Source organism: Lepidochelys kempii, chromosome 6 (genome assembly GCF_965140285.1).
Source record: "Lepidochelys kempii isolate rLepKem1 chromosome 6, rLepKem1.hap1, whole genome shotgun sequence".
Classification (NCBI taxonomy): Eukaryota; Metazoa; Chordata; order Testudines; family Cheloniidae; genus Lepidochelys; species Lepidochelys kempii.
The window spans coordinates 102867648-102893928 of NC_136385.1; the positions used below are offsets into that span (position 1 = coordinate 102867648).

The window sequence follows — 26281 nt, forward strand, 5'->3', positions numbered from 1 at the left end:
CCTGCCAGGGAGTTGTGAACTCCCAGGATGTACACAGCTTGAACCGTGATGTGGCTTCTGATACATGAGTTCCAAAGTCTGACTACTTCCAGGCAGAGGGGATGAGATCTACATCCCTTTCTGAAGGGAGGGAATTATAGATGTCAGCGTAATCATCCTAAATTTCAGCTTTTGGATAAAGATGTTGATAATGTTGCCAAAAGTCCAGGATGGATCTCCACCCTCCATCTTTTTGGGGGGTTAGGAAATATGGAGAGAAAAAAAAAACCCTCCCTTGGTACTGAGGCGGGATGCGCTCTATTGCCCCTGCAATATTCTCTTGATGAAGCAGTCAGACTTTGGAACTGATGTATCAGAAACCACATCACAATAAAGCTACATACATCCTGGGAGTTCACAACTCCCTGGCATGTTAACTAAGCAGAAGCAAGTGGTCCCTGAAGGGGGATTGGGAAGGAGGTTTGTGATGAGGGAAGGAGAGAAACTCGATGGAACAGCCCTGATGGATAGTCTCCAGGACCCAACTGTCCGTGGTGATCTTTTTCCAGCTGTAGGAAAACAGAATGAGATAACCGCCAAAGGTGACAGGAGAAGTGGGTGGCATCTATGTGGCATGTGGGTCCTGACCTGTATGTCAAAAATGGCCCTTGGCCTGCAGTTGAGAGTGAGTGGAGGCTGGGGCAGGAGAGGGAGGTGAGAAATTGAACCTCTGAGTCCTCTGGCATTTGTGTAGAGGCACACTCAGAAAGACACTGGTAATAGAGAGCATGCGGAGCTGGTGGTTTTGGTCTAAAGGGCTGTCTATGGTGTTTCCTCCTGGGGATGAAGTGTAAATCCCCAGGGACCTCAGAGGAGATCTCAAGTCCTTTAGTGACTGCAGGGACTCATAAGTCTGTTCATTAAAAAGGCTGGACTCAATGAAGGGAAGGTCCTGCATGGTGTTTTTGATCTCCCTAGGAAACCCTGACAACTGTAGCCACAAGACCTTCAGCATGACAAGTCCCGTGGCCAAAGTCCTGGACATTGTGTCAGTGGCATCTACTGCAGCCTGGAGGGCCACATTTGCTACTAACTTCACTTCACTTAGAAGGGACTGGAACTGAGTTCTGTCCTTTATGGAAAGTTTATCTTTAAAGTCTGGAAGTCTGACATAGCTGTTCAAATTGTATTTCACTAACAAAGCTTGATAGTTAGCCATATGAAATTGCAGATCTGTGGAGAACACCTTCCCTCCCAGAAAGTCCAGTCTCTTTGACTGCCAGGATGGATTTCTGGTAGTGCGACTCAACTCTTCCGAGGGCCACCTGCACCATCAACGAGTTGGGGGCAGGATGAGAAAACAAAAAGTCAGTTTCTTTGGCAGAAACAAAATTACATCTCTCAGCCCTTTTTGGTGTAGGTACACAAGATGCTGGTGTATGCCATACCACTGTGGCTGGCTCTAGTATAGCCGTGTTAATTGGAAAGGCCACCTTACTCAGTCCCTTTGGTTGAAAGATGTCCAGGCACCAGTGTTGATGAACCTGAACTAATCTACTGCGATCTCTAGATCATTTGCAACCCTATGTAACAGCTCCTGGTACCGACTGGTGGAGAAGGCAACGACTAAGTGACAGCATTGTCCAGAGATGATGAAGCAGCAGCCTGTGGCAGGGCCTCTGCTCAAGGCCAAAAACAGCACAGAGACCTTTATGCTGGTAATACAGCCAGTGAAGTTTATTTACAATGTTGGTTCCCACCACCCTTGTACACTATACAGTCTTAACTCCTACAGTTTTAGGGAGCCCTCAGCTCCTGTCTGCTCCTCCCCTCCATTTCCGTCCTATGCCTTTTTGTATCCTCTACCTAATAGCTGAATTAGCCTTCCAGCTCTTCTCCACCCACCAATTAGACACAGCTCTTAACAAGGTCTCTTCTGCAGTGTTTAACTGAAGCTGCAGTGACCAGAGTGCTGGCTCAACTGTTGTTGCTCAGTATTCCATCACAAAGCTCTTATCAAATCAGCAGAACCAGTTCTAGCCCGTCCTCCTCATGCACCAACGGAACCAGTTGGCAAGAAGGGGAGAAGTGGTAAAAGTCATGAGAGGGGTCCAGACACCTACCATAGGAATCCCGTGGTCCCCAATAAGGCCAGAAGGAGGGATCCATCAGTTGCAATGGCTCCCAGAGGAATTGGTACTAGTGGTCCTGGGAGCGAAGGGGGGACGGGATCATACTGGGAGGGATGCTAAGTATAGCCTCTCAACTGTCTGTTGGGTCTCCTGCCCTTCTGTGGAAATACTGATGCAGCTATCTCCTCCTCCAATTCTGAGGACTGTTCTGCTGGTAGCGGCAATGCCATCAGTACTGGAACGCTCCTGCCCGATGGTTGAAGATGGAACTGCTGAATTCTGAGACATTAGTAAAGATTCTTCCTCCAGAACGAGGACATCCCTCACAAGATCAGGGCCAGAAAGGAGTGGAGACTGGGTAGGGGAGGAAAATATCCTCTGGTGTTACATAATTCTGTACAGCCTAGGGAGTTCCAGCAGGTATGCCTGAAGGACCTGGCTCATCTGTTGCAGCCGAACAGTCTTTAGATAAACAAGACGATACCAACGATGAGTCCAGACCCACACACGTATATGGAACTGGTGAGCATCTGTCCTTTCATTTCGGTACCACAGTCACAGTCGGAACAGACCAATCCTTTTTTTTTGCATGCCTTGCCCTCCGACTTAGGGGTCTTAGTGGAGCTGGTTCCAAACACACTGTCTCACCCGAACTGGACTGGCTCAGGAACGGAATGCATTTCTTATGGACAGTCCTCTGTCCTTGCACCCTGACAGTGCTCTCTACTCTCAGGGGGAGGCCTAGAGAAAGAGTCCTTTGGCTTCAGGGTTAACCACTCCACTCTAAGGCATACTTGGAGGGGCACTGCTGGTTGGTGGGGGCCAATGTACGGGGGGGGTCTCCCAGGCCCAGATCAGAGCAGGACCTCATACAAAGTTCCTGATAGAGGAGGCTAAGTTGGAGCTCCTGGGCCTCAAGTTCTAGGTGAAAAAGGATCTACAGATACTGCCCTGTGCAGAGATATGTGCTTCACCCATACAGCAGAAGCACCGTTGATACTTGTCACTGATGAAGTAGTAGTGAGGGCAGAAGACACAATTCTTGAAACTGGGGACTCTGGGTACAGTCTTGGACCAGAGGGTGGGTTGGGAAATGATTCTATATATTCTGTAACAACAAACTTCTTAAACAAATATTGAAAAACTATTTACAAATATTTTGTGTTATAGTTTATACACAGAGTGAAGGACGACACTATTGTGACTCAGGCCATGTGGTGGTAAGAAGTAACTAGAGAGGCATTGACCTACACTGCCTTTTACACTCTCAGTCTGAAGCATGAGGGGATCTATTACAAATGTGCAGGTTAACGGACACTCCTTTGAAGAATTTCTGGACTTGGGCACATGGAGCCAATGCAAACCCACCTGTGGAATACATGTAGGGACTATCACTCTAAGAATCACCACTGAGAACTACTTTGAGTAGTTTTTCAATCAGTCCTGCACCCACCTTACAGTAATTTAATCTGGACTACATTTCCCTAGTTTGCTTATGCGAATGACATGTAGGACTGTGTACCTTATTAAAGTCTATAGCTTCCTCGCTATCCACAAGGCCAGTTACCCTGTCGAGGGAAAATTAATGGGTTTGGCATGATTTCTTCTTGCAAAAGCCATGTTCCCAATTATTTATCATACTATTATCTGCTAGATGCTTAGAAATTGTTTATTTAACCATTTGTTCCAGTATCTTTCCAGGTATGTAAGTTAGGCTGATTGGTCTATAATTTCCCAGGTCCTCTTTGCTCCCCTTTTTGAAGATAGGTACCATGTTCCCCCCTCTCTAATCCTTCAGGACTGCCCCCATCCTCTATGAGTTCTTGAAAATGTTTGCTTTGGCTAGCTCCTTAAGTATTCTAGGATGAATTTCATCAGGCCCTGTCAACTTGAATACAACATTTAATTTACCTCAGTATTCTTTAACCTGTTAATTCCCTATTCTGTCCTGTGTTCCTTCCTCCTTGTTGTTAATATTGGGTTAAGCATCTAGTGAATTAATCTTTTTAGTGAAGATTGACGCAAAATAGGCATTAAACTCTTGTGTCTTTTGTGTCATCTGTTATTTGCTTTCCTTCCCTAGTAAGTAATGGACCTACATTTTTCCTTGTCTTTCTCTTGCCCCAGTGTATTTATAGAACCTCTTCTTACTGCCTTTTGTCTTTCGTTGGGTGTACCTCATTATGAGCCTTAGTCTTTCTGATTTTGTTCCTGATTGTTTGTGCTAGTCTTTCACATTCATCCTTAGCAATTTTGTCCTTGTTTCCATTTTGTACAATTCCTTTTTGATTTTCACGTTATTAAAGAACCCCTGAAACAACCATATTGACCTCTTATGATTCTTCCCATTTTAGTTCTGCCTCAGGATATAGTTTGCTGTTTTGCTTTTAATATTGTCTCAGAAAAACTGCCATCTCTCCTGGACTTACATTTGCCTTAGACTTTCTTTCCAAAGGTACCTTACAAAACAGTTCTTTAAGTTTGTTGAAGTCTGCATTTGTAAAGTCCATTGTTGTTATTCTGCTGCTTTCATTCCTTTTCCTTAGAATTATAAATTCTATCATTTTGTGATCTTCACTGAAGTTGCCTTTTGCTTTCAGATTCCCAACCACTTCCTCCCTGTTAATCAGAATCAAATCTAAAATATCTGCTCCTCTGGTTACCTCCTCTACCTTCTGAAATAAAAAGTTGTCCCCAGTACATTCCAAGAACTTGTTGACAGTCTGTGTTTTCCTGAATTATTTTTCCAACAAGTATCTGGGCAGTTAAAGTCCCCCATTATTACCATGGTTCGTGTTTTAGCTACTTCTGTTATTTGTTCTAGAAATGTCTCTCTACCTCCTCCTCCTCATTTGGTGGCCTGCAGTAGACATCCTACCGCCTCCCCACCTTTTCCTCCTTTTATCTTAACCCAGAGACTTTCAACACGTGTGATTCTCACTTCTTTCTGGACCTTAGTTGGGAAAGCTTGAGTTGTGAAATGGAGTGAGGGACTTTTGGAGGGCAGGCAAATAATCACATACAAAACTACAGAGTAGGATTCGTTTTAATCAGAAATGTAAACAGGCAGTGACAAAAGAAAGCTGAGATGAAACCCACCTTGTCATGTCCTGTGTCTCCTCCTCTGACAATATCTGGAGCCATGTATTCTATAGTTCCGCAAAAGGAATATGCTCTCTCATTCTAAAAAAGACATACATATGGATATCAAATGACTACAATGAATAAGGGATATATATAACTAACAGCTGATGACCCACAGCTATCATCCAAACAATTCAGGACTTCATAGACAAATCACCTTACATCATAGAGAGAATTAACACAGAACCCTTGAGACTATTCACTACCTCCTAGGCCAGGGGCGGGCAAACTTTTTGGCCTGAGGGCCACATGGGGTTTCCAAAATGGTATGGAGGGACAGTTAGGGGAGGCTGTGTCCTGCCCCCGCGTCCTATCCAACCCCCCTGCTTCTCGCCCCCTGATGGCTCCCTGGGGACTCCTGCCCCATCCAACCCCCCTTTTTTCCTAACGGCCTCCCCAGGACTCCTACCCCATCCACCACCTCCTGCTCCCTGTCCCCTGACCACCCTCAGATCTCCCACATCTGACTGCCCCCTGCCACCCCATCCAACCAGGACCCCTACCCCATCCAACCCCCCTGCTCCCCACCCTCTGACCGCCTCGCCCACTAACCTCTATCCACCTCCCGCCCCCTCTCCCTTACCGCACGGCCTGGAGCACCGGTGGCTGGCGGCGCTACAGCCGCACCGCCCAGAGCACCGGGTCAGGCCACAGCTCTGCAACTGCGTTGCCTGGCCGTCCAGAGTTTTGCACTGGCGGCGCGGCGCACTGAGGCTGTGGGGGATGGGGAGCAGCAAGAGAGGGGCCGGGAGCTAGCCTCCCGGGCCAGGAGCTCAGGGGCTGGGCAGAAGGGTCCCGCGGGCCGGATGTGGCCCACGGGCCATAGTTTGCCCTCCTCTGTCCTAGTCAATAACTACATTATGATGAATTTGTGGGGCAGATTTAACATAAGCACATGAAACAATCTTTGGTATTTAAAACAAAAAATGTCATCTAGACTTAAAATAGCGTGTAACCAATTAGCTGCTACGGGGCATTCTCCAATAGAAGATTAATATGATTTCTGCCAGGTGCATTACTAATGCTCTAAATAACATGATAAAATGTGTAGGTAAAATACAACGATACATTTTTATAAGGCTCTTTGCAATTTGGCTAAACTTGATGTTATATCACACCCTGTGGCTCCCATATTCATGAAGCTATACTGACCTCTATTAAAAAAAAATCTTTCCATAATATACAGTGTGTAAAAAACAATTTGCTCCCAAGAGGAGGAAGGGGTTATTTTAATTTTATACTACATACAAAGTATTTGTTTTGGTTGTGTTCAATCTGAGCTATTTTCACAGGTCAGTGTACCATTCTTTGTTAGTAGCTATTTACCTTTGTGGTAAACATAAGGTAATGCTGTGCTTTGATAATTCTGAAAGCACATGTGATTAGGCCAAGAAACACTGTTCACTCCTTATCCTTCAAGGTTCTAGCATTTTTTGGAGAGATCATGATAGGTCCTTCAAAGAAGTGTGTTCAAATAAGTAGATATTTCACAAGTCAGGTTTACATTTGTAGATTCAGATTTGGAGTTCAAGACATGTGCTATACAAAGAAATCAAGAACGTACTACACTAGAAAAAGGAAGCTTCTGAAATAAATTTTTTAAAAAAAGTCTTGTTCAGTGCTTCCATGAGATCTAAATTAACCAGTATAATGCCAAAATTATTAAACTATATTTTACTAGAAAATGTATACTCTGGCTTGCTTCTGATAAATTTCTGATTTTAATATCATTAAACATAAGCCTAATTTTGGGGAATGTTATTTAACATTATTTCCGCTGTTCCCCTTAATAAAGCCACACGATAGAAAACAATTATTTTCTTCTAATCACTTAATACCTTTTTCATGTGTTAATTTTGCTATAGTTTTTTCCTGTGGTATAATTGCTTGTTTCTCTGTACTTATCTGTTCTTCTGTTTGTTGCTTGGAACACAAAAAAAGGTTACCTATCTTTCCTAACTGCTGTTCAAGATGTGTTGCTCATGTCCATTCCATTCTGGGTATGCACATGCCCATGTGCGTGGTCGTTGGAGATTTCTGCCTTAGCAGTATCCGTAGGGTTGGCTGTGGTGCCCATTTGAATGCACCACTCATGCGCTGATACATTAAGCGCCGCTAGCCCTATACCCTCTCAGTTCCTTCTTGCCGGCAACTCCAACAGAGGGGTAAGGAGGGCGAACAACGGAATGGACATGAGCAACAAATCTCAAAGAACAACAGTTACGAAAGGTAGGTAACCGTTTTTAGTTCTTAGAGTGCTTACTCATGTCGATCCATTCTAGGTGACTCCCAAGTTATGTCCATGGAGGTGGGCTTGGAGTTCATGGTCACGCGGCTTCCAGCACAGCTCTGCCAAAGCCAGTGTTGTCTTGAGCTTGCTGGATCAGTGCATAATGAGACTTGAACATATGGACAGAAGACCAGGTAGCAATGCTATAGATATCTTGGATTGGCACCTCTGCCAGGAATGCTGCTGCTGACACTCTTGTGCTCTAGTCGAGTGTGATGTCACCAATGCCAGCGGAGGCACTTTCACCAGCTCATAGCAGTAGCAGATGCAGGCCATGGGCCAGGATGAAATACTCTGAGCAGACACTGGGAGACCTTTCATCCTGTCCGTCACCACAACGAACAGCTGCACTGACTTGTGAAAAGGCTTTGTCTTCTTGATGTAGAAGGCCAATACCCTCCTGATGTCCAGGGTGTGCAACCTGCATTCCTATTCCAACTTATGAAACTTCGGGAAGAAGGCAGATAAGTATATGTCCTGGCTGGTAAGAAACTGGGAAACTACCTTGGGCAGGAATGCCGGGTGCAGCCGCAGTTGGACCTTATCCTTATAGAATACCGTATAGGGTGGTTCTGAAGTAAGCGCCATGATCTCAGACACCCTGAGGGCAGATGTTATCGCAACCAAGAACTAAACCTTTCAGGGAAGTCCCATGAGCTGTGACGGCACAAGATTCAAGTCCCAGGGAGGGACAGGATCCCAGACATGAAGGTAGAGACCCTCCAAACCTTTCAAAAACTGGGCCGACATGCTATGAGCGAAGACTGACCTGCCTTGGAACAAAGGATGAAAGGCCAAAATACTGGCCAGGTAGACCCTGATCGATGACAGGGACAAACCTTGGAGTCTGAGGTGCAGAAGATAATCCAGGATCGCCTTCAGCGAGGCCCAGATACATTGTTCTGAGGCTCTACACGTGAACCTTTTCCACTTGGCCACGTAAGTCACTCTGGTGGAGGGTTTTCTGCTACCCTCAAGACATATTGAACCCAGGGAGAGCATTCCATTTCTTCTGCATTCAGCCATGCTGTCAAGTGCACCACCACCAGGTTTGGGTACAGAAGACTACCGTGGTTCTGGGACAACAGGTCTGGCCACAGAGGGAGCTCCAGTGGGGCAGCTACCAAAAGATCCAGCAGCGTGCCGAACCAGTGCTGTTGAGGCCATGCAGGGGCTAACAGGATAACCTTCGCCCTGTCCTGTTTGATCTTCACGAGGACTCTATGAATCAGACGGCACTGGTGGAAAGGCATACATCAGGGCCCCTGACCATGGGAGCAGAAAGGCATCTGATAGGGAGCCCTTGTCCATCCCCTGGATCTGACAGAACACGTGGAATTCTCTGTTCTGCATTGACATGAAGAGGTCAACCTGGGGAGTCCCCCCACCTCTGGAAGATTATGCTTACCACCTCCGGATAGAGCAACCACTCGTGGCGAAAGGAGGAAGTCCTGCTGAGGTGATCCACCAGCAGGTTCCAGGCGGATCTGGTTCCAGGCAGGTGCATAGCTATCAGACGAATGGCATGCCATACATAAAAATCACAAAAACCTGAGAGCTTCTTGACAAAGAGCCGAAGACTGGCACCGCGCTGCCTGTTGATGTAATACATCGTGGCGGTGTTGTCCATCAGGACCTGCATCACCTTGCCCTTCAGGTAGGGCAAGACCACTTGGGAGGCCAGGCAAACTGCTCTGAACTCCCTGACGTTGATGTGGAGGGCCAGATGATCTCACAACCAGCAGCCCTGAGTGCTCAGTTTACCCAGGTTGGCTCCCCAGCCCAGGTCTGAAGCATCAGAGACCAGGATCAGCGACGAGGATGTGGTCACGAATGGGACTCCTTCCAACACCAATCCAGGGTCCACCCGATGCGGTCCAGCACCCTGACTTCCCAGTCCAGATTGTGTCTGTTGGGAATGTAGACAGATGCCAGGCACGCTTGTAGGGGCCAGAGATGGAGCCAAGCATGGCTGACGATGTACACATTCACAAACATGTGGCCAAACAGCCACAGGCAGGTGTGAGCCATGGTGCGTGGGTGGTTCTTCACATGAGAGATCAGGTCCAACATGGCCTGAAAACACACTTCTGGAAGGAAGGCTCTGGCTCACGTGGAGTCAAGAACCGCCCCAATGAACTCTATTCGCTGGACGGGCATTAAGGTGGATTTTTTCTCGTTTATTAACAGGCCCAGGTTGCAGCAAGTGGAACGCACCAGATTGAGGCTCCTCTGAACTTGCTCCCAAGACCTGCCCTTGATGAGCCTTTCGTTGAGATACGGGAAGACCTGGACCCCTCAGAGTCTCAGGTAAGCAGCCAATGGCACCATACATTTTGTGATCACCCTGGGGGCCGATGAGAGACCAAAGGGCAGCACTGAGAATTGACAATGGCACCCACCCACTAGGAAACGGAGGAAGCATCTGTGACCTGGGATTATGGAAATATGGAAATAAGCGTCCTTTAAGTCAAGGACAGTATACCAGTCTCCTGGATCCAGGGAGGGGATGATGGAGGCCAGGGAGACCAGGCAAAACTTCAACTTTTTGAGACTTGTTGAGTCGACACAGGTCCAGGATGGGTATGAGGCCCCCTTTTGCCTTCAGAATTAGGAAGTAGCAGGAATACAACCCTTTCCCTTTCATGTCCCAAGGGACCTGATGACGTTCGACAAGAACAAGTGCAGAGTCCTGCACTTAGGACAGAAGAATCCAATGCACCGCTACAGACTTGGGACCGAATGGCTCAGCAGCAGTTCTGCAGAAAAGGACCTAGGGGTGACAGTGGACGAGAAGCTGGATATGAGTCAACAGTGTGCCCTTGTTGCCAAGAAGGCCAATGGCATTTTGGGATGTATAAGTAGGGGCATTGCCAGCAGATCGAGGGACATGATCGTTCCCATCTATTCGACACTGGTGAGGCCTCATCTGGAGTACTGTGTCCAGTTTTGGGCCCCACACTACAAGAAGGATGTGGAAAAATTGGAAAGAGTCTAGTGGAGGGCAACAAAAATGATTAGGGGACTGGAACACATGACTTATGTGAGGGAGGGAACTGGGGATGTTTAGTCTACGGAAGAGAAGAATGAGAGGGGATTTGATAGCTGCTTTCAACTACCTGAAAGGGGATTCCAAAGAGGATGGCTCTAGACTGTTCTCAGTGGTAGCAGATGACAGAACAAGGAGTAATGGTCTCAAGTTGCAGTGGGGGAGATTTAGGTTGGATATTAGGAAAACTTTTTCACTAGGAGGGTGGTGAAACACTGGAATGCGTTACCTAGGGAGGTGGTGGAATCTCCTTCCTTAGAAGTTTTTAAGGTCAGGCTTGACAAAGCCCTGGCTGGGATGATTTAGTTGGGGATCGGTCCTGCTTTGAGCAGGGGGTTGGACTAGATGACCTCCTGAGGTCCCTTCCAACCCTGATATTCTATGATTCTATGACCTCCTCCACTGCACTCAGGCACAGGTTCTCGACCCCCTGAAAGAGGAGTTGCTGGTGAGAAAGGTCTCTGAAAAGGGATGGGAAAGAGAGGAGGTGGCAAGGAAGGGCAGCTGAAAATTGCAGGGTATATCCCCAAGATATTATGTCCAACATCCAGCAGTCCAAGGTGACCTGCAACCAGGCTGAATGGTAGGATGAAGAAGGTCAAGGAAAGGACAGCGTGGATCCAGGGAACTGACTGGGGCATCTATCTTGAGTGCACCTTCAAAATGAGCACCTCTGGCCCCCAGGATGCTTTGCTGGGCTGGACTGCATGAGTGAGTGGGAGGAGGATGGGCGGTGACAACTAAAACTCGTGCCTCTATCCCTTCTCCTAGCAGAACCCGACGAGGCTGCCAAAGTCTGGGCGGTGGGGGCGGCCAGAACTGCTTCCGTGCAGACTGCAACATATTCATGCTCAGCGAGCAAAGAGTGGCCCGAGTGTCCTTCAACCCATGCAGTCTCGCATCTGTTTATTCAGAGAAGAGACCATTCTTATCAAATGGAATGTCATGAATCGAGGTCTGCATCTCTTGGGAAAGGCCAGCGGTCTGAAGCCAGGAGCTGTGCCTCATAACCACCGTCGACGCAACCAACCTAGCCAATGAGTCCACTGCATCCCATACCATTTGGAGGGAGCACCTAGCAGCCGCGGTGCCTTCCTCCACCAGGATGCCTAATTCTTGGGCCAAACCCTGTGGAAGGGACTCCTTTAACTTAAAAGTGTACCTGCCCAAGAGGGTCTGATGATTCGCCACCCGGAACTGCAGGCTGGCAGTGGAATAAATTTTCCTCCCAGAAAGTTCCAGTCTTTTGGCCTCTTTATTTTTGGGAGTTAAGCTAGTGTGCCCCTGCTTGTCTTTTTCGTTGGCCACAGAGACAACCAGTGAGCCCAGCGGTATGTGGGTATAAAGGTACTTGAACCCTTTGTCCAAGACAAGGTACTTCTTTTTGGTCCTTTTGGAGGTGAGAGGAATGGAAGATGGGGTTTGCCAGAGGGCCTTGTCCAGTTTGAGGACCCTGTCATGCACTGGTAGTGCAACACAGGCCAGGTTAGAGGCTGAGAGGACATTGAACCAGGTTTCCACCTGCTCGGACATCTCCATCTCTAGGCCCAACTTCTCGGCCACCCATCAAAGTAGGGCCCGGTGTGCTGGCCCTTGAGAGTCCTGTGACTGCCTCATCTGGAGATGAAAATGATGACTGTACCACTGGGGGAAGCCCTAGGACATCATCCCCCGTGGGGGCTAGAGGTTTAGGGGTGGGTGCAGTCTCTTCTACCCTGACGTCCAAGCGCTACTGGCGCACCGAGCTCTGTGCCATCACTGCCGCCAACTGTTGCTCCAAGACAGCGGCAGATGAGTGGTGTGAAGGGGGCACTGTCATGACCAGCACATGTGCTCCAATAAGGCCACTGCACAGGCCATGCTGCCAGGCAGTGCCGTCGATGTCAACACTGCCTCAGGAACCAAATCACGCCGGTTGAATCTGGGAAAAGGGCTGAACTTCCCTTCCATGCTGGAGGAATCCCCTTCTGGTGACCACAGTGGGGCCACTGCTGCCTGCATTGCCTGCTGATCATCGCCACCAGAGACCAGTGCCTGGAGTGAGAGGATCAGTGCTGGTATGAAAGGGACCGGTGCCGGGGGGACCGGAGTCGTGATGGGTAGCGCTCCCACGGGGCAGGCGACCAAGATCTGTGCTGAGAGGATGACGGGCAGGAGGGTGAATGCTGCGGGTAATATGGAGACTGGCGCCTCCCCTTTGGCAATCCGTGTCAAGATGGTGGGGACCGTGATCACCATGCCAGAGATTGAGGGCGAGCCCCAGAGGATCTGGGCTGTGACTCCGGAGATCTGTGGCATGGAGGAGAGCTCTGCCTCGTCTCAGGGGATCACCGATACTCCATTGTCTCCTGAAGGCTTTGCCATTTGCTGGCGGTGCAGGTGGAGGCTTCTGCTCTCTTGGCACTGGGGGGAGCTTGGGAAGGTGTCTCTTGTCCTTCATATGTAATTTCCCCAGCACTTGAGGCAGCTGCTGCGGGGGTCACTTACAGATATAAGCCTGTTATAGTCAGTGCATGGTTTCAGCCTGGGGTGAAATCCCTGCTGGGACTCTAATGTCTAACTACACTTAAAAACTACTTAACACTATTATAAAAAAAACTATTTAGAAGGTCCTGTTAAGGAAAAGTTAGCACGTGACTCCATTTTGGTTTGGGGCCCACCATTGTTTAAATGCCAGCACATCATACACCAGGAGGAGTAATCCTTAGATATTGAATCCTTAGATATTGTGAAAATCCTCCTCCTCGTCTCCAGCCTGCCTTGACTCCCAGTATCTGGTTTTTGTCAGTCTCTAACTCCCTGTCTCTTGGCCTTGATGTGAGGCCTCCCATCCTGATAATAAAAGTTACTGATGCATGGCTTTAGGACCATGCTGTGTAATTAACTTACTGGTATAGCACGAGGAATGCACCAAGCAGGGATAGGTGGTAGATAAGACAAGGGTTTGTTTATTGGCTAAGGTTTCCGATGCACGAGGGCAACATGCTTTGCTAAAAGGTATATAACCTTTGTATAATCTGCATTCAGGGTCCCCTCCTGGCTAGCAGGGGGGCATCACGCTCGAGCGTAATAAACTTAGTGTCTTTTGGGAACTCTGCAATTGTGGACTTTGTTTCTGTGCCTCAGCCTAGATTCGAACTGTGCGTGTCCTACCAGGTGTAATTCGCAGCACTTGTGTGCGTGTCCTACCAGGTGTAATTCGCAGCACTTGTGTGCGTGTCCTACCAGATGTAATTCGTAACAGTCCTAAGAAGAGACTAAACTGCTAGCCCTTACTATGCAAGGAAAGGCGCTCTGACTAACCACCACGGGTAGTAAGAAGGAACTGAGAGGCCATAGGGCTGGCAGCACCTGATATACCAACACATGAACATGGCAATCAAGGGGGCACCACATCTGGCCCTACGGATACCACTAAGGCAAAAATCTTCAACAACTGCGCATGTGGGCACGCACATACCTAGAATGAAATCAACATGAGCAAGCACTCAAAGAAGAAAAGATGGCTCCTGCCCCAAAGATCTTACAATCTAAATACGTGACAAGAGACAACAAGCAGACAGGATGAATACAAGATAACTATGAAATAATTATGATTAGCATAACTAACGGTCAAGCACACCATCTGTCTAGTCATTGAAAAAGTGTTCTGTATGCACCATGACAGGAATGAGTTTTCAGGAGGGATATGATGGATGACAATGTAATGGCTACACTTTGATATATAAGGGGCAGCATGGAAGAAACTGTGAAGCTGTTTGAGGAAAAATCAGAACCATGGACAAAAAGGCTGACAATGTTGGCAGAGCAAAGGTGGGGTCAGATGCTCAACATCAAATAAAAGTCTACAGGTATGGCAGAGTTAAGTTGTGAAGGGGCTTAAAAATGAAGACACGCAGTTTTTGTTTGTTGATGAAGAAAAGGAGAAAAGTCAAGCTGCCATCAGGAAGAAAGGTGGCTCTGTGAGTTAGTAGCCACCATCCTCAATGAGGGCATCTTGGCTTCACCCTCAGTGGGAACAATGGAAGGCAGTAGACATTTGAAAGAGAGCATCTTTCTGATAGCAACCTGCAGCTTCACACCAGTGGAGGGAAATCGTAAGAGGCAAATTCTGCCCTCAAATATACATGGAGCTCTCAGTAAGACAGATCCAAATTATTTCTGTATTGGGTCCACAATCACTGAATATTCAAATACTCACTTCATCTGTAAGAAACTCCTTACTCAGACCAAAGTCTGTCAGCACAACATGGCCATTAGAATCAAGTAGAATATTCTCAAGTTTTATATCTCGATATATAATGCCCAACTGCAAACAAACATAAAAACAGTAATATAACATTGATCTGGAAATGCTAAGATATGTTAAAGAATGTTTCTAAATTTGGATCTAGCAAAAGTGATTAAAAATCCCAGATACAAAACTATGTTAAATTCTCTCAACCTTCACTAAATTTAATCAGTTTTTAGAGGTAAAATATGTTACAATAATGTTGTAATTATCCCAAAAATAATCACCACAAACTCAGTAAAATTCAAAGTTAAGGTTAAATTTAAAAGAAATCCAAATATGTTAAGGTATGGAAATACACAGTTACAGAATCCAAACCTCAACTCCACCCTGTCGTGACATTATACTATACAAGTATAAATCCATAACAGGATTTGCAGTCCCAGATTATAATAAACTGATTTTTAAGAGCGATTTGATTATATTTTTTTTGTTCACAGTATCACTACAGGGCAGAGTAATGTTTTTTGGATGCTTGACAAGGCATTATCACAGCTTAACACCTCTAGATTTCTTTTAAATTTAAAACTGAACTCTGAATTTCCTTGGTTTGTAATAGTTCTTTTTGGGATCATTACAGCATTCTTTTTGGTTTTACCCTTAAAATTACTGCTATGCACTCTTTGCTTCAGTTTAACAGTTTTTAGCCTGGGACTTTCCTTTTTTTCTTCTTCTTCCAATTAAAATTTTTATAAATGGTCACTAAACAAGAAAGCTAGAGAGAACATGACTATGCAATCTAATGATTTTGGTTTTTAGATTGACCAATATGCTCTGGGTGCTTCATCCATTGAGGAGCAACACAAAGCATCCAGAATGTATTGGCCAGGTCCCGCACCTCACCATTTCCTAACCTCCACATTCCCCTGCTTTTACTTACACATACCAATTTCCTTTGTCTATCCTGTGCTGCAAATTCCCTTGCACAACACCCCAGCATTTCCCCCTTGTTACAATTTCATAGAAATTGAGCGATCCAGTGCAAAAAAGAGATTTTGAAAATAAGTGTTTAGGATTAATAGTGCCTATTTATTTTTTCTTCAGCAGAGGCTGAAAATTAATGTTCTTTTACAGAGAATTCCAAGATGACCTTCCGTCTTAAAATAGCTGCCATCTCTTACTGTTCTCAATGGGTGTGAAGCTCTAAGTTACTATTAGTAAAGATCCCTTGTTTCAAAATGGTGATTACTTCCCACTGTCCCCAACAAGCATGAAGTCAAGCTGCCATCAGGAAGAATGGTGGCTCTGTGAGTTAGTAGCCACCATCCTCAATGAGGGCATCTTGGCCTCACCCTCAGTGGGAACAACGGCAGGCAGTAGACATTTGAAAGAGAGCCTCTTTCTGATAGCAACCTGCAGCTTCACACCCACTGAGAACAGTAAGAAATGGCAACCCTCATTTTGAAAGAGGGCGGATTGTGAAGGACATGGGCTAATCTGTATTAATTTATGAATACTCTATGTTTTATATGAATGATTGTTGAATGAAATAGGTACTTGGTAGCTATACTAGGTTAATGGGAACTGAATGCATAGGTTAGTTCATTTTAATACTAGGCTGTTCAAAAAACAGTCAGGAACACAAGACAATGAGTGCAAATAAGCTACAAAAACAGCACAAGAAGGCTGAGCAATTACCTGTAAATATCCCACTTACAGGCTCCAGCCAAGAGTTACATTGCTGTTCTGCCAAGGCTGGAACCTAAAGACCAAAAGGACACTAAACAGTTAAAGTGACTCTCAAGAGAGAAAGAGGTGTGAGTTGTCGGGGATGCTTACACGGAGCAGTCCAAAACAGAGACCGATTCTGTGAGAGGGTCTGACTAAGTTTTGCTATCTGGCTACCATCAGGGGAATGGTAGTCTAGACAGGCATTTGGACTGTTTAGTGGGCTCAAATTCTCTCTCTTACGCAGAGCGATGTTCCTATTGTTAAAGATAAGCAATACATTGTTTTTGAGAAGGTCACTGTATATTAATTGCTTGTCAAAGCCCTGAAGGAAAGACCTGCAGGGCTCAGTAAATTAGGCCTACTGAGTGAGAGGGCTGTGCACTTGGAGAGACTGAGAGGGGTTCCAGGTGCAGTTAAAAAGGTAACTGTGACACAGGTCTTCATGGAATTCTCTGTAGAAAAATACTGTTTTTCAGCCTCTGCTGAAAAAATATATTTCAGTTATGAAAAAAACAAACAAGAAATGACTTACTCCTACATGCATTTCTTCAAATGTAGGCAATGCATGAGATTTCAACATTTTAACTATATGGGAGGTTTACTCCATGATTAAGACCATTCAGGACCCCCAAAAAATCCAAAGCAAAGATTCTTAAAGGACCCATTTTAAATTTAACTTGTAAACTAATTAAATTACTTACTTGTAGATTCTCAGAAACAGCATTCTGTACTAAACGAGTGTTGTAATTTAGGGGAGTATACACTGTACTCTTCAGATATAAGAAAGTGGCTGAATCCCTACTTTTAAGTGCAAAACTGAATTCAACCTTAATAATGGAACCACCTGCATCTATATTCATAAGAATATAGATTCCTGACTGATCTGCAGATTATGTAAGATTCCATAAATACAATGCAGGAGCCAGTTATGCTACAGCAGGCTGCAAGGCAATTTTGCTCACATAAACTTCCACTCTCTTTGCATCATTAAAACATCAATTCATCAGAGACCGTGCTATTAGTATTACTACGTCTTACGCTCGTAAAGCTCAGGCTTCAAAGTTTCAGCCGGACACCTGCAGGGATCAGGAAGGGAGTCCCCCTCTCCCCCAATGTATTCTTGGAGGTTTGGGATTTTTTATTTAAATCTTCTTCTGAAGTATCAGAGATGGCCATAGCTGGAGATGGGACATTAAGCAGGATAGGCCAGGGGCCCAAGGAGGCATTGAGCATTCTGTCTCTCAGGTACTTGGGCTGACTGATTCTTGTTCAAATGCTCAGGATCTACCTGATTGCCATATATGGGGCTGGGAAAGAATCTTCCACCAGGTCAGATTGCAAAGGAAGTTGAAAACCCCCCAAGATCACTGCTAGCGTGTGGATGTGTGTCACTTGCTTGCTTAATCGTTTACAAACCATTGCAGGAGCCTCAAGCACTGGTGCACCTCAGTCTCTCCTACCCTCTGCCTGTGGCACATAATAGTCTAGTCTTCTCTGGGCTGTAATACTGTGATCTGATTTCGGTTGTTGGGTGGCCTGTGATGTACAGAAGGACAGACTAGATGATCTGGTGATTCCTTCTGGCCTCACGCTCTCTGCCTCATGTACAAAAAAACTAGAGTCTTGGCCTCTACTCTATCACCTAGCCAAAATAAGGAGCTGAAAGTGCAAACATTTTCATTATAGCCTCTCCCCTGGGAAGAACAGGTGGGCTGTTTTACTGAAGACCACGAACATATATATTGTTCACTAATATCAAAATTTTCAAAACTTGGCTGTCTAGAGGTAGGCTCTGTGACAGGGCACTGTTAGTAGCTATAAACTACCTGGTCACTTAGAACTCCGTGGTCACCAGGTGTAGTTAAGAGTAGGAGGGACTTAGGTAGTTTGGGGTTGGAAGAGTAGAAAATAACACTTGTGCCTGTTGGGAGCCTTATGAAGATAATTGGCTCACCATCTTGATAGCTCTGAGAAGAAAGCCAGCCATATAAAAGGCTAAGCCAGAGAGCAGGAAAGGGGCTCTACGTAACTGTGGCTGTGTTGTGATTTATCTGCAGCATAAACAGCAATAAAGAGACACTTGGTTGAGGTACCTGCTGGAATTAATCATGTTGCTTAGTTCACAAAGAGGGCTTACCAGCCATGGTTTCCAGGATCTGAAGGGGGAGCTCATTCACAGGCCCCTAAATTTATATTTAGAATCTAAATGGAAGTGGCCTGATTTTTAGAAGTGCTGAGTCCCCAGAATGAATACTTTTTTCCTTGGTTTTCAACAGGATGATCATATGAAACATGTGCAAAAAGGCGGTACGGCTGATGGAAATGAGGGTCTAGAACTGGAAACTACCAGTTACTGAGATGGGGGGAAAAAAAACAACTTGAAGAGCTTAATTCGCTCAAATAGGAGGGAATGGATAATTTCCATCCCAGAACACTGAAAGAACTGGCACATGAGATTGATTTATTAAAAAAACTTTGCTACTAGATTAGCAATCTATTCAGGGAGAATATGACTGGAGAATAGTTAATGTCATACTTACATTTTTTTTAAAAGTGATTTGGAAAATTACAGGTCTGTTAAATTAACCTTAGGAGTATGTCAGGCTTTAAAACAAATTGTGAAGAAAAGAATAATTAAATTAATGGAAATAAATGGTAAAGGGAATAGAATGCCTCACAGGTTTACCAAACGTAGATCATGCCAAACTAACCTGATCTACTACTTTGAGAAAAATAACTGATTTTTTTAGATAATGGAAAAGCAGTAGATTTAATATACTTGGACTTCAACACAGCATTTGATGTGATGTCACATGGGAAATTAGTTTAATTAGGGAAAATGCGGATCAGTACAAGAACTGTAAGGTGGATAAGGAAATGGCTAAAGGGGAGGAAGCAACAGGTTATCCTGAAAAGCGAATTATCAGACTGAAAGGAGGTTACTTGTGGAACTCCTCAAAGATTAGTTTTGAGACCAATCTTATTCCTATTTATGACCTTAGCACAAAAAAATAGACGTGTGCTAATGAAATTTGCTGTTGATAAAGTTGGGAGGCATTGTCAATACAGAGCAGAATTGGAATATTATACATGGGGATCTGGATGTTCTTGAACACCGGATTGGCAGAAATGGAATGAAACTCAACAGTAGAAAGTGCAAGATCGTTGTACTTAGGATCTAATAAGAACTTCTGCTGGCAGCTCATCAGCTTAAAGTGACGAAGAAGAGAGACCTAAGTGCAAGTGTCAGTCACAATATAACTATGAACCACTGTATAAGTCAGCTGTGAAATGCAGTTGTGAAGAAGGCGATATTAATAGGTTTCATGCAGGGCATTTCTAGTAGAGATAAAGAATTAATGCCATCGTACAAGGTACTGGTAAGACCTCATTTGGAATACCGTGTACAGTTCTGCTCACTCATGTTCAAGAAAGATTAATTTAAACCAAAACAGGTGCCAAGAAGAACTGCTAGGATGACCAGAAGAATGGAGGGCCTATCTTTTGATAGGAGATTAAAGAGTTTGGCTTGTTTAGTCCAGCAAAAAGAAGGCCGAGAGGGGATATGACCGCTTTTTAAAAATACATTACATGGTAAATACAGGGGAGGGAGAAAAACTATTTAAGCTCAAGGACAATGTTGGCACAAGAACAAATGGATATAAACTGGTCATGAAAAAATTCAAGCTGGGAAATTACAAGGTTTCTAACCATCAGAGGGGTGAGGTTCTGGAACAGCCTTCCAATAGGAGTTGTAGGGGTAAACAACTTACTTAGCTTTAAGACAACTAGACACATTTATGAGTGTGACTGTATGAGGGGGGTAGCTTACGATGGTAGTAGGCAGGACTCCGAAGCCCTGCGTCTCACTTCGGGTTTATGCCATATGTTCTTAAAAGCTTATTCTTCAGGGTTTCAGCCAGAGACTTGCAGGGGTCAGGAAGGGATTTCCCTCCCCTATAATGTATTCTGGTTTTTGGCTGTTTTTTATCTCCTTCCTCTGAAATATCAGGATGGACACAGCTGGAGATGGGACATTAGATGGGGAGGTACAGGGCTCTGTGGTGGCACCAGACATTCTCTCTCTCAGGTGCGTGGCTGGCTGGTTCTTGTTCATGGTCTCACTGATTGCCACATGTGGGGTGGGGAAGGACTTTTTCTCCAGATCACATGGGCAGTAGTCTTGGGTTTTTTTCCACCTTCCTCTTCAATGTGTGGGTGCAGGTTACTTGCCAGGATGATCTGGGTATATCTTGCTTAATCATTTCAGGAGCCCTCAAGCACTGGTGCACCTTGCTCCATTCTATTCTCTGCATATAACAGTCTAGTCTTCAGTGGGCTGTAATACTTTGGTTTAATTTCGGGTGTTGGGTTTAGTGTGCAGGTGCTGGATAGTGCTGGTGTCCTGTGATATACACAAGGTCAGACTAAACAATCTGGCGGTCTCTTCTGGCCTTAAAGTCTATGACTTACAAATCCCAGTAAATTCAATGGGACATCTTTGTAAATTATGCCTCACTTACCCAATTTCCTATTTAGGCACCTATCTAATTTTAGGCCTCAGATTTGAAAATTTTAACCTATAATTTTAATGAAAGGAGACAGTGATAAAAATTGACTGCAGACATTTCTGTCCTTTATGCTGAAAGAAAATGAGAGTCATAATGACATTTCATGTGTGGAAAGAAGTACTATTGGAAATGGAGATATTCAGAAAGCAACAACCAATTGGCAAAATAACAAATACTGACTCTAGAGGCAGAGAGTAGACTCTAGTCTTAATCGGTGCACAGATACAACAACTGAATACGTAATAAAGGAAGATGTATTTATAATTCATTAAATAATTAATATTTAAAATTGGTGTATATAATCATGCTCTATATATTTAAACAAAAAAATTAAGTCCTTTTTATTTTTTATATAATCATGAAGATGTACCTAACAAGAAAGCATTGATGGAAAAAACTGTCTTACCTTGTGCAGGTGTTCAAGAGCCAGTACAATTTCTCCAATGTATATCTGTACCTCATTTTCTGTAAATCTCTCTCTTTGAGAAAGGTGAGTAAAAAGTTCTCCTCCATTTATATAGTCTATAAATAAAAACAGATAATCTAGTAATTTTACTTTCTTTTAAAAGTTTTTTTAAAAATTATTTTGACATATTACCATTTCTTGAAAAAAAAAAACAAATGTTCTGAACTAGATGCTTTTATTGTATTTTAATAATATTTTACATGTACGTATACAGGTTTTTATACATACATATACAGAACTTGAAATCCCTTGAGGAAGGAATATGAGAAACTTTATAGAGTTTAAAATCCAAGGCCCAAAATTAAAGTTTCCCTTAAGTAGACTTTTCACACAGCAGTTCAGTAATAGCAAAAACCTATTTATCTCACAAGTACAAAAGGCAAATTACAAAGAATTCTCTTTTTAAAGAGTCAGTCTTTCATTTATTTACCAAGAGGCTTAGAAAAGGAATACAAGACCTACAAACACCACATTTATGCACACTTATAAAAGAGGGAAGAACAACAAGGGAGCAGAATCTTCAGTTAACTTTGTACGACATAAGCAGTGCAAAATTATGTAGCACAAAGCAGGCTCAAAAAGTCTGGAGACAGCCACTGAAGAATTCCCCCTATGCAGGAGAAAATTCTGCTGACAGGAAGTATCAGAGGAACTTTCTCCTCATGTGCCATCACCACCCCCTTTTGCACTGCGCAGGCATGGAACACGGTATTTTGGACAGGAGGTGTTCCAAAACTGGGAAGGGAAGGAAAGGGTGTAGTAGCAGAGTTCTCAGAAGGCGTAAGGCTCCCTGAGGAACAATCACATCCTCATCGGTTTATGTGTGCTCTGAGAATGCTACTGGATCAGACACTACGGAACCCGAACCATCAAAAAAGAAAATCTGCTGGTGACATCTGACTCAGATGATGAAAATGAGCATGTGTTGGTCTGCACTGCTTTGGATTGTTATTGAGCAGAACGTGTCACCAGCATGGACGCATGTCCTCTGGAATGGTGGTTGAAGCATGAAGGGATATATGAATCTTTAGCACATCTGGCACGTAAATATCTTGCGACACCAGCTACAACAGTGCCATGAGAACACCTATTCTCACTTTCAGGTGACATTGTGAAAAAGAAGCTGGCATCATGGCCTCCTGCAAATGTAAACAAACTTGTTTGTCTGAGCGACTGTCTGATCAAGAAATAGGACGGAGTTGACTGTAGGCTCTAAAGTTTTACATTGTTTTATTTTTGAATGCAGTTCTTTATATTGTACATAATTCTACATTTGTAAGTTCAACTTTCATGATAAAGAGATTACACTACACTTCTTTTATTAGGTGAATTGAAAAATACTATTTCTTTTGCTTTTTCATAGTGCAAATATTTGTAATCAAAAATAAATATAAAGTGAGAACTGTACACTTTGTATTCTGTTATAATTGATCAATATATTTGAAAATGTAGAAAACATCCAAAATATTTAAATTAATGGTATTCAACTAGTTTAACAAGTGTGATTAATTGAGCAATTAATCGCGATTAATTTTTTATTGAGCGATTAATCGCGATTAATTATTTTAATCGCTTGGCAGCCCTAATGTAAAGCAAGCAAAAGATACTGCTACTGCTATAGTAGTATGAGAACTTACAACAGAATGCACACAAACTGTCATTAACTTGTAACTTTCAATGATAGGTTAAACAGTGTATCAGGAAATATGTGAGCAAACATACTGTGACCCATATGATTCTTAGAATAAGAAACAAACAACGTAAATGATTTCCTAAAAAGCAGTTTTATTTAAATAGAATCATAGAATATCAGAGTTGGAAGGGACCTCAGGAGGTCATCTAGTCCAACCCCCTGCTCAAAGCAGGACCAGTCCCCAGTGTTTGCCCCAGATCCCTAAATGGCCCCCTCCAAATAATAGGTTTAGAACTCTCTTCATGTATCTAAGAACTGTCCCTGCTGAGACATTCTGCCAGCACATGGTTCTCCCCTGCTAAAGGACAGACATTGTGAAGAATGCACAAATCCCCTAATGGCTGCTTCAGCACATAACTGTGAAGAGTCAGCACCCCTTTGCTCATTAATGTAACACATAGTGGACGTATTGTCCATTGCTTGAGGAAGTAAAGATCAAACTAATGGCTCTTAACTCCAACACGTTTATAAGCAAGCTCTTTTCCTGAGAAGCCCAGTGGACCTGAACTGTAAAATGACCCAAATGCACTCCTCATCCAGTGTGTGATACATCTGAAGTTATCAAGACCAATAGTGAAGGGGAATTACACAGGATGTCTCTGAGGACATCTGATTTGTCTGTCCACCACATCAATGAATTGAGAACATCTTGAGGCAGAGTGACAAACATCTGAGGGCTGTCCAGACAGGGTGTGTAAAATTTGAGACATCAGTGCTGCCTCAGCCTCATCCTGAGACAAGCAAATGGAGTTATGTCAGTGGCAGCTGCCATCAAACCCTTGAGACCCAGAAAGAAGACCACTTTCTGAGTTTGACGGGTGAGACTTTCCAAAATAAAGGGGCTCTATTTTCAGAAACCTATCACCTGGGAGAAAAGCTTTTGCTCCTACTGAGTTCAAAATAGAGCCTATGAAAAGAATTCTCTGGATTGGGTAAAGATTTGATTTTTTTGAGTTCTGAAATAGACCCAGATCCAAAACAAGGGAGGCTGAAAACTCCTGTGAAGTAACAGCTCTTTGTGTGTAGCTGCCATTAGCAAACTATTGGCCAAATATAAGTCAACAACAATACCCTAACTTTCTCAGATGTGCTGCTACCACAGAAAGGCACTTTAGTGCTGTGCTCAGGCCAAACGGGAAGACTTTATACAAAAATCCCACATACTCATATGAAATGAAGGTATTGTCAATCATTCCGAAGGACAGAAATATGAAAATATGTGACCTTTAAATTGAGAGTCACAAACCAACCCATAGTTAGAAGCAAGGGAATTATAGATGCTTAGGATTCACATATGAAGACAGAATTTATCTGCTCAATTTTCTTAAATCTAGAATGGTACAAAAACGCTCATCTTTTTTCTGTGCCAAGAAATATCTTGGATAAAACTCCCAACCCTACAGATGTTTGGGTACGTCCTCAAGAGCCCCTATCAGGAGCAGTTTCTGTATTTCTGAAAGTATAATAGCCTCGTGAGCCTATTTCAGCCCCCCTGAAAAAAGGAAGAATAGAGGGAACTGAAAAGAGGTAAGTTTTGAAAATGAATGCTATAGCCCTTTTTTAAACAATTTCTACGGCCCCTTGTCCAATGTAATAAGCCTCCAGTTGTTCATAAAAGAAGACACAGATCCTCACATCAAATCTGAGATCTTGTGTTCAAAAGAAGAAAAGGAGTACTTGTGGCACCTTAGAGACTAACCAATTTATTTGAGCAGAAGCTTTCGTGAGCTACAGCTCACTTCATCGGGTGCATACTGTGGAAAGTACAGAAGATCTTTTTATACACACAAAGCATGAAAAAAATGGGCGTTTACCACTACAAAAGGTTTTCTCTCCCCCCACCCCACTCTCCTGTTGGTAATAGCTTATCTAAAGTGATCACTCTCCTTACAATGTGTATGATAATCAAGGTGGGCCATTTCCAGCACAAATCCAGGGTTTAACAAGAATGTCTAAGGGGGGGGAGGGGGGGTTAGAAAAAACAAGGGGAAATAGGCTTGAATAGAGAGTGGGAGTGGCTAAGTCATTATGCAAGGTAGCCTAAGTTAATTGTATCCAATTTGCAAATGAATTCCAATTCAACAGTCTCTCGCTGGAGTCTGGTTTTGAAGGTTTTTTGTTGTTATATCGCAACTTTCATTTCTGTAATCGCGTGACCAGAGAGATTGAAGTGTTCTCCGACTGGTTTATGAATGTTATAATTCTTGACATCTGATTTGTGTCCATTTATTCTTTTACGTAGAGACTGTCCAGTTTGACCAATGTACATGGCAGAGGGGCATTGCTGGCACATGATGGCATATATCACATTGGTGGATGTGCAGGTGAACGAGCCTCTGATAGTGTGGCTGATGTGATTAGGCCCTGTGATGGTGTCCCCTGAATAGATATGTGGGCACGGTTGGCAACGGGCTTTGTTGCAAGGATAGGTTCCTGGGTTAGTGGTTCTGTTGTGTGGTATGTGGTTGCTGGTGAGTATTTGCTTCAGGTTGGGGGGCTATTTCTTTTTGTGAATACAGACTAACACGGCTGTTACTCTGAAACCTGTGTTCAAAAGGAGGGAGCAGGCTATTTTGTCTTAGGTCTGGATCTGAAAGACCGCTTTTTTGTGCTGGCTCTGAAAAAAGACTAAGCTTGCAGATGCTGTTGCTGACATCTCTGATATAAGGAAAAATAAGTAGACTACCTTGCATTTTCCTGGTCAGTTCACTGCGGTGGTGAAATATATCGGCAAGGTAGGCATGGTTTGCACACCATGCCACACCAGCAATTAAGTCCGTGTATGCTGATTCCTCCAAAGCTAAGAACGTTTTTAACTCTTCTTTCAGCTCATAAAAACATGAGAAAACTTTTCCGTGGAAAATCCAGTGTATTTCTGTGTGCAAAAGTAAACTCTGGTGTTCTGATCCCACTTCATCACACAACAGTGAGAAAAGGCCACATTTTAAGAACCATGATTTTATTAAGTTGACTATCTTTCCTGCTCTAACACTAA

General features: G+C 44.0%; 1 protein-coding gene across 8 annotated transcripts in view; it reads right to left on the reverse strand.

Annotated features, from left to right (window-relative positions):
• Positions 1 to 26281, reverse strand: part of RPS6KA5 (ribosomal protein S6 kinase A5) — a 190694-nt gene that overhangs the window by 101473 nt on the left and 62940 nt on the right. For 7 of the 8 annotated variants that reach the window (XM_078853373.1, XM_078853372.1, XM_073349427.2 and 4 more), the window contains 3 exons: positions 21534 to 21649; positions 14796 to 14903; positions 5211 to 5294 (listed from right to left, as the gene is read on the reverse strand). In XM_078853373.1, the coding sequence (XP_078709499.1) occupies positions 5211 to 5294; positions 14796 to 14903; positions 21534 to 21649 (308 nt within the window). The remainder of the gene's footprint in view (positions 1 to 5210; positions 5295 to 14795; positions 14904 to 21533; positions 21650 to 26281) is intronic. The other variant, XM_073349430.2, reaches the window with a different exon arrangement.